The sequence below is a fragment of the Crocodylus porosus genome, unplaced genomic scaffold (genome assembly GCF_001723895.1).
Source record: "Crocodylus porosus isolate Cpor-Errol unplaced genomic scaffold, CroPor_comp1, whole genome shotgun sequence".
In the NCBI taxonomy this organism is placed as follows: Eukaryota; Metazoa; Chordata; order Crocodylia; family Crocodylidae; genus Crocodylus; species Crocodylus porosus.
The window spans coordinates 6,801,745-6,810,376 of record NW_017728934.1 but is presented as its reverse complement, the minus strand read 5'-3'; the positions used below and the strand labels follow the sequence as shown (position 1 = coordinate 6,810,376).

Below are 8,632 nucleotides of genomic sequence, written 5' to 3'. Positions count from 1 at the left end.
TTCACGGTCAGGGCAGCTAGGGTCTGGAACCAACTTCCAGGAGAAGTGGTGCTGGCTCCTACCCTGGGGGTCTTTAAGAGGAGGCTAGATGTACCCCTTGCTGGGGTCGTTTGACTCTTTCCTGCCATGGCAGGGTGTCGGATTAGATGATCTACTCAGGTCCCTTCCGACCCTAGAAACTATGAAACTAAGAACAGGCCTTATGAGGAGAAGCTAAGAGGCATGGGACTCTTCAGCTTGGAGAAGCGAAAGCTCAGGGTTGACTTGGTAGTAGACTATAAATATATAAGGGGTGTGCACCAGGAACTGGGAGAACGTCTGTTCAGCAGGGCACCCGAAGGGAAGACAATTCTAATGGCCACAAACTGCTGGAAGACAGTTTTAGACTGGACGTAAGAAAAAACTTCTTTACTATCAGAGTCTGGAATAGACTCCCCCCATAAGTGGTGCAAGCACCTGCTCTGGGTACCTTTAAGAAATACTTGGATACTTAATCTTGCTGGTGTGATCTGACCCCAGCTACCTTCCTGCCCCTTGGGCAGGGGGCTGGACCCAATGATCTTGCAAGGTCCTTTCCAGCACTAATGTCTGTGAAATCTATGAACAGTCTTACTATACACCAGGTAATAACCATTCAGCAAATAGAGACTGGTAGTTGGCTCTCTGCAACTGTAGAGAATGTTAAAAAAAAAAAAAAGAGAGAGAGAAAAAACTCACTGAAGCCTGGTATTTAAATTTCATGCTAGCACCTTCATCCTTCGTACCAAAATCCTCAGCAGTGCCTAAAGATCTACTACTACCAAATTTACTCGAGGAGATCGCCCTGATTATAACCCAACACCCCAATAATTACATTTGACACGAAAAAATTATGTGTTGTAATTTTCCAGATACAGACTCTAGTTATTGGATGTTTGCCTTCAATTTGGCACCTACTTTTACATAATACAAATTGTGCATAACATTACCACAAACCAAAGGCTCATGATTTACCACATAGTTCATTGGGCTGGGTTCCACCAGTCAACAGCATTTCAAGCCATGGTCATCTCACAGCTCAGTATGTGTGTACGCTCCAGATACCCCACAAAAGGATCCATATGCTAATAACTCACGACTGGAACCAGGTGTTCTTATCACAAGTCCAGGGACATTCAAAAAATTTATATACAGATGAGGTGCAGGGGAACCTGGTCCACCTTCAGCTAATCTTATGCACCAGGTTGAGAGAGGAGCTGACAGAGTGAACTCTATGCAATGTCAGTTCACCGTAACTGGAGGTGGGGGGTGGAAATCAGCGGTGAGGGGGACTGCACTTAATGCACACTACCATGTCTTATTCAGATGGGCTACACTAAATTATCTTTGTGGTAGTTTCCCACTGTAGGCCGTGTGTTTTAGTTGCATTTAAATCATCTTTATAGCTGGTTTTCACTGCATTTGGCAGCAGTTTAATAATAGACAATGTATTTAGTGAGATTTTGTTGTGTGCAATAATAAGACGAAGAGGTTTTTTTCCTCTGTGCCAAATGGAAGGAGAAACACCTTGTCTTGTAGTCAAGTAAATACAGAAGATCACTTACTGATGCTATCAGCAAAAATTTCTTCGGCACTAAAAAATTTGTATGGTTGGTGGTAGTAGACTCCAATGCTCTAACTACATGGTCAGCACCACCTCTAGAACACATTTACCGCTCATTTTTACTTGCACATTCTCTAGAATCAAACAAACAGATTCTTACTCAGGTATCACCCTGTTCTCCAACTTCTTCTGAGGATTCCCCAAGTACAATTACTCCCAGATCACACCCTTGTTCACCCACTATAGACACAGGCTACCCAGAGAGCTCACCCACCACATCCTAGTGTCATCAGGCCTCAGCACCACCTCAGTTTTAGCACTTTATAATAGTAATCTCAATGTTTTTGGACTTGTGGCACCCTTCAATAACTTCAGTGCATTGAGTAGAAACCACATTTAAAAAATCCTAATTTATATATTATAGTGCTTACCTCTTTACAGAGGCAAGACAGTAAGGTAGGGGACCATCCAGGCAGGGACAAGCTTGAACCTGTGCTTATCTGCTTAGTTTATTTGCTAAGGGGCAAGCTGGACACAAGCCCAGGAGCCCCTTCCAATTTAGGACCCTGGGATCCTCACCAGCAGGGAAGTAAAAGCTGCAGTTTTACACTCAGCACCCATTTTTTGGTGCCAAGTTTAAACCTGTGGCTTTCACATTTGCTTCCCTGGGAGCTGGAAGCAGAGCCCCTCTTCCACCAATGGGGCTGGGGGAGCTGTGCCGTGCGTGGGGGAGGTGGGGGGAGGGAAGAGGAGATGTGAGCTGGGCTGGGACAGCCATGCCCCCTGCCAAAGAGGGGGCAATGGTTCAGGCCAGCCAGGCCAGGAGCACCGTGCCACACTACGCTTTTGCAGGTGGTAGTACTGGGAGGGCCTTAGGAGCTACAACCGCCCAAAATTCATCTGAGCCCAAGCCCCCTGGGGGCAGCTGAGCTACTCTTTCAGTGCTGTCACCGTCTGCTTGTGCTCCCGGCCAGGTCCAGCCTAGTCCTCTGTATCTGTGTGGCTGCACGGGACAGCTGGGCAGCAGGTCCCTGCACTTAAGTATGACAGGGGCTTGGTGGGGAGTGAAACTGAGCTGCAGGCAGTTAGGGAAAGGAGAGGTGGGGGAAAGGAGAAGGCAGAGAGTTGTCCGTCTGTATATGGGTCTCTGGGTGGGTGGTCCTTGCATGCGTGGAGGTCAGTGGATCCGTATTCATGTGCACAGGGTGAAGGTAGAGTGTGTGCATCTGTGTCTGCGCACCTGTGTGTGCGCGCACATGTATGTGAGGGGTGTAGGTTGTAGCAGGGTTGGTCTAAGGACATGGGCAGACAAGGTTCTTTGGGTAAATCTGGTGTCTCTTATTAGACAAACTAAATAGTTGGGAAAAATGTTCTTAGCAACATTTTGGGTTTAAAAACCCTTTGTCAGGCTAAGGAAACATCTCCAGTTGGTGTGTGCTCTTCCTGGATGGAATGAATAGCCAGAGGCTGGTCTGCATGCAAGCCAGTCAGTGAAAATATAAAACTAAGGAGTCAGTGGGTGAGAGACAGGATGAATGCAGTGGGTAAATAGTGGAGAGGTACTTGGGAAGTCAGATATCAAGCAGGTTACAACGGTGTCATAAATCCAACGTATAATGTTTAGTCCATGATTTTTTGTATCCAGGTTGATGAAGTGAAGTTCATAGGCTTGGCTGTGAAAAGTGTTTTGTGAATTCCCTTTGAGGATAACAACTGGGAGATAGGAGAGAGGGTGGTTTTCTTGTGAGAAATGTGCCCCTGCTGGTAAATTGGGTATTCTTGCAGTTGTTGTTTGGTTTTTCCTACATATTTTCCATCAGGGCATTTGGTGCATTGGATGAGATGTACAACGTTTCTGGAGGTACAGCTGTAATATTCAGGAATGCTGATGGTTCTGTTGTGAGGTGTAGTAACTGTGGGGGTGGTGAAGATATGTTGGCAGGTTTCACATTTCTTGTCATGGCATGGTCTGGATCCATTCAATTTGTTTTGAGCTGTAGGAAGTTTGCTTCTGGTGATGAGGTTAGTGAGGTTTGGTGCTTGTTTGAAGGCTAAGATGGGTGGTTCTAGGAAGATCTCTTTAAGAATTGGGTCTCCTTCTAACATGGGTTGCAATTGTTTCAGGATTTTCTGTATAGGTTTGAGGGAGGGGTGATGTGTCAAAACCAGTGGGGGTTTTCCTTCTGTACTGCAGCAATTCTTCACATGGCATCCAGATGGCTCTTTGAAATGTGCACTCTCTCTCTCTGGAGGGAGTGTCCTTGTTTAGTGAAAGTCTTTTTAAGATTTGTGAGTTGGCAATCCTGGGAATTCTCCTCAGTCCAAATTCGGTGGTATCTGAGGGCTTGGCTGCATATCACAGCTTTCTTGGTATGTTTAGGGTGATTGCTCATTATGTGCAGATATGCATGTTGGTCTATGGGTTTCTTGTACAACATCATCTATATTTTATCATTCTGGATGCTGATCATAGTGTCTAAAATGGAGATGTTGGTGCTAGAGTACTTACGAGATAGTCAGATGGAAGGGTGATGATTGCTGAATTTCTGGTGGAACACAGAGATTGCAAGTTTTCAGTCCAAATGATGAAGATGTCATCGATACATCTGAACTATACCAAGGGTTTGATGGTGCAGTCTTTGAGGAATTCTTCTTCCAGGTGGCTCATAAAAAGGTTAGTATACTGTGGGGCCATTTTGGTGCCAATAGCTGTGCCCATGGTCTGGAGGAAGTGCTGGTTATTGAAACTGATGTTGCTGTGTGTGAGGATGAAGTGTACACGGTCAGTAATATCTTTGGTTCTTACATGGAGTTGTCATCTTGCTCTTGCAGGTATGTAAGGCAGACTTGGATGTACCAACATCCAAGGGTGTTGCTGAGAAGGTGGTCTGTGTTTTAAGTTTTCGTAGAAATGTTGTAGTGTCTTGGACAAAACTTGCTCTTAAACCACTTGTCACCCAAAGGACTGATTTGACAAAACCCACTGATTCTCTCACCCACTGACTCCTCAATTTACATTTTCACTGACTGGCTTGCATACAGGCCAGCCTCTGACTTCTTTACTATTCATTCCAACCAGGAAGAGCACATACCAACTGCAGATGCTTCCTCAGCCTGATGAAGGGTTTTTAAACCCAAAAGCTTGCTAAGAAAACATTTTCCAACTATTTAGTTGGTCTAATAAAAGATACCAGATTTACCCAAAGAACCTTGTGTGCCGTGTGTGCGTGTATGTATATTTGGCCGCAGCAGGGGCGAGGAGCAAGCAGAAGAGGTGGACATGTGCCCCCCAGCCTGGCAAGATCCACCCAGCCTCCCCTGCTAGCTCTAGGAGGGGAAAGGGCCCCTCTCCCCAGAGTTCAGCTCACATGGAGGGAGAGGGCCTCCAATTTTGTGCTTGCCCAGGGCCCCAGTAGACCTTAATCTGCCTCTGACCACCGCCCATTACTTAATGGAACAAGTCTGCCACACAATAGGCATGGCTCAAAGCCAAAAGGTCTAAGGTTCATCCATGTGGCAAGAAGACACATTAGTGCTATAGTCACATAAGAAAATGTTTAAATAAAACAGAAAGGGTTGTCAACCAAATAGAAACACTTCCTTGAAATAACTTGTTATTATTTTAAAAATTACCAGCCTGTAGCACCTCTTCATTGAATCAGTCAGACAGCAAAGAATTCTCTTGGATAGGCAGGGGCAGCAAGAATGAACTGAGAGGCAGTTGTGGCCTAGTGTCTGTGCTTTCACATGAGAAGGAAGGACACAAGGCAGGATACAGGCTGGACCCAAAAAACACACTACTGGTTAAAAGCTTCTAATCTCATGTGCATGTGGTTCACACGCGCTACAAATGAAATACATGCAAACAATGACTCAAAGGAAAAACTCATCTGTTAACCAGCTCTCTGCTGAGAAAAGAATTGGCCAGATAGGTAGCCAGCGTACATTTTTAATCCCTTAAAGAAAGTGTCTTGGCTTTTGTTCCAAAGAATGAGCATCAACATTGCTTTCCTGAAGTAAAAGGTTGAAATAATCTATTAAATCAAAACTGTCACTGATGACTTAAATTACCAATATCTAACGTCAATCCATTCAGGCCAAGTCTGATGCAATACTACTAGCAAATCAGTCTTACTGCCTTATTAACTGTGATTAATGGTAATATACATCATGCTTCAAAGGTACAGGGGTGGGATGCTACTAAAATTAAGGATATGAACAGATGAACAAATTGCATTGAGTTTAAAAAGGAGGGAAGTGGGAAGAGACTTACTGTGGCTCAGTGATGCTCAGGAACTGTGTCTGCTCCTGTCCCATGGTAAGTGAAAGCTAAAACTGGGGCAGCTTATCCCTGAATGAAAAATGAAACACGGCTAAGTTACCGTGGTTTAGCTTCTAAGTACCGCAGGACAGGAGTAGAACCATAAACCAGGTACCATGGAGCAGCTGACACACAGTAAATCACTACTTCTTAGATTTAGTATAAATTTGTTCATCTGCTCATGCCCTAATTCACCTATTAAATGGGACAGCTGAAAGAATAAGAGTCAGGCTATAGAAGGTACCATCAGAAGTTAAAATAGGAAGTATCATAAACAAAATAATGCCAAACATTCCTATTATGTTGCATCTTACTACAGAAGCAGAACATGCTCACGTATGTGACAAAGTAGAATAATCTGTTCCTTAAAGATATTTCTACTCGACTTCCTACACTTCAATCTTCTCTTTGGCAGTGAAGGCAGGCCATACTAGATATTAGCCTTTATAAAACAGCCAAGGAGGATTAGAAACCCCAAATCTTTTTCATAAAGTCAAGACACCCCATTTCTGAGATCAAACTACATACTCAGCCAGTTTCACTGATCTCAAGTTCCCTGGCTATAAACAGAGAAGAAAAAAAATCATATGAAAGCATATTACCATAAGTTTTGTCCCTGTTTGGGTACAGTGGTCTCTATGAAAAGGTCTGTAATGTGCAGAGATCCATGATGAGTGTTCACTCTGCCAGCTGCACCCAAGCTCTTCCGTTTATCTGTAAAACATGTACACACTTAAATGCAGCCTCATTTATGTCGCCTTTAGATCATATGTCATTTTGTACCAATTAAACAGCTTGTATGCTGGAGCATGAGGAAAGAAGTTTGTGCCTAAAAGCTTGCAAAGAAGAATTTTTCCAACTATTTTAGTTGGTCTAATAAAAGATATCAGATTTACCCAAAGAACCTGCCAGCCTGCTCCTAGAATTCTGAGGCAGCAGGGGGCAGAACTACTCAGACAGGCCCTTTTTCACACTAGTCTGAGGAAACAATCTGCTAAAAAACAAACTAAAATCAACACTGACTATACTTTTAATAAAAACAGTTTCCGTCTTAGCAGCTACAGAGAATATATCACTGTAGTAGTAAGGCACATTTCGAGAAATGAACAAGTGGTTGTTATAAATAACACTTATTGCATCTTTACACACTGGACCTTTCTTTGCTAGAAAGGTAAATTCAGAAGATTCTCTCAGATTTGAAAAATCTTTTATTCCCAGCTACTACATCTGGTTTTTTTTTTCCTTTAGTGAGGATTTCGGTGGATAAGTTACTTTAGAACCAATTAAGATGTGTATACTTTTTTTTTTTTAAACATACAGTATCTAATTATTCAAAGAATGTATGCATACACTATGAAAATATACGCATCAATTCCTATGTTGCACATACAAAAGCTCCTTGCCTGTGCAAATGAATTAAGTGAAGCTATAAACCACATTCTCTCCTCCCTCCACTAAAGCATACGTGATGCAGGACTGTGCAACAGGTCTCTGCTGACACACTACTAGTATGGGGTATACAGTCACATTGTTAAGGTTTGGTGAAAACAGCTACTAAAGGCTGCTTTGTTTTACAAGAAATCCCCAAAAAGGCTTCATTTTGCTTCTTAAATAAAGTTGTGTCTGGTGGAAAGCAAATGTCTAACACCCAAATGTCTAAGATTGGATTTTGAATGTTGTAAGAAAAGCAAGTAATCCAATCAGCTTGGGAGCTCTCTGACGATACAAAAATCAACATTTTGGCAGTTTCTCAGGGAAATTAAGCAGTGAATACTTTTTCAAGAAGGCTAGAGAGAAGCTACTCTCTCGTGGAAAGCTAAGCTGAAAAACAAATGGCAAAAGAGGCAGTTCTTCTCAGCAAAGCAATACATTGCTTTAAACATATCCAGAGTCTATTAGCCAAAAAACAAGAAACGGTACTGGTTGATGTTCAGGAAGAGACTAGATTCCCAGTAAAGACTCTTCTTTCACCTTCTGCTCTGTTCATGAATGTTGCCCTTCCAGCAGCCCAAGTGCTTCCCTGCCCGATTACCCTGAGGACAGAAGGCAGCAACTTCCCCTCTCCAGTATTGCTTCATGGAGTGTGGGTCACTAAAGCTATGTGACCAGTCCAGCTTTGGGTATTTTAATGAATCATGAGTGTGTAAGTATAAGCCTATGTTGAAAGGGACAAAAGCAGCATGGGCAATTTTATTTTTGGAGACCCGAGGCAGTAGCTCAAGGTTCACTTCAGTTTGGAATTAAAAAGGCAGAGCAATTGTGGGATCACTCCACAGCTGCAGGGGTCAGCATCCCTGTTTCTGGTTTCATTCAGAGCTCTGGAAGGCTGCAGTTCCTATTTACTTTGTTTGTTTAGTAGTAAGCGCACTTCTCCATAGAATGGTTACTTGTCACTGTAACAGCGAGATGTAGTCAGTGAGAACCCTACTGTATATGGGCAGGTGCCTCATGCCTCCTTATCCTCCCACAGAAGGTCATTCCAGTCCAGTGAGTGGTGCTGGTCTAGACTGGACAAGCACCTAGCTGGGGTCATTTGACCCTAGCACTCTTTCCTGCCCAGGGCAGGGGGTTGGACTTGATCTACCAACTTCCCTTCCGACCCTTAAAAAAAAAAAAAAAAAAAAAAAAATCTATTCGATGATTCTCAACCAGGTTGCTGCAAGATCCTTGTATGGGTGTAGCTGTGCCTCAGCTCGGTGCAAGCAGATAAGTGCAATGCTCACTCCGTG

General features: G+C 43.4%; 1 protein-coding gene across 1 annotated transcript in view; it reads right to left on the bottom strand.

Moving 5' to 3' along the window:
- BAZ1B (bromodomain adjacent to zinc finger domain 1B) overlaps positions 1–8,632 on the bottom strand; it is a 75,468-nt gene that overhangs the window by 24,562 nt on the left and 42,274 nt on the right. Inside the window, exon 10 of the mRNA XM_019546420.1 lies at positions 6,506–6,617. Coding sequence (XP_019401965.1) covers positions 6,506–6,617 — 112 coding nt within the window. The remainder of the gene's footprint in view (positions 1–6,505; positions 6,618–8,632) is intronic.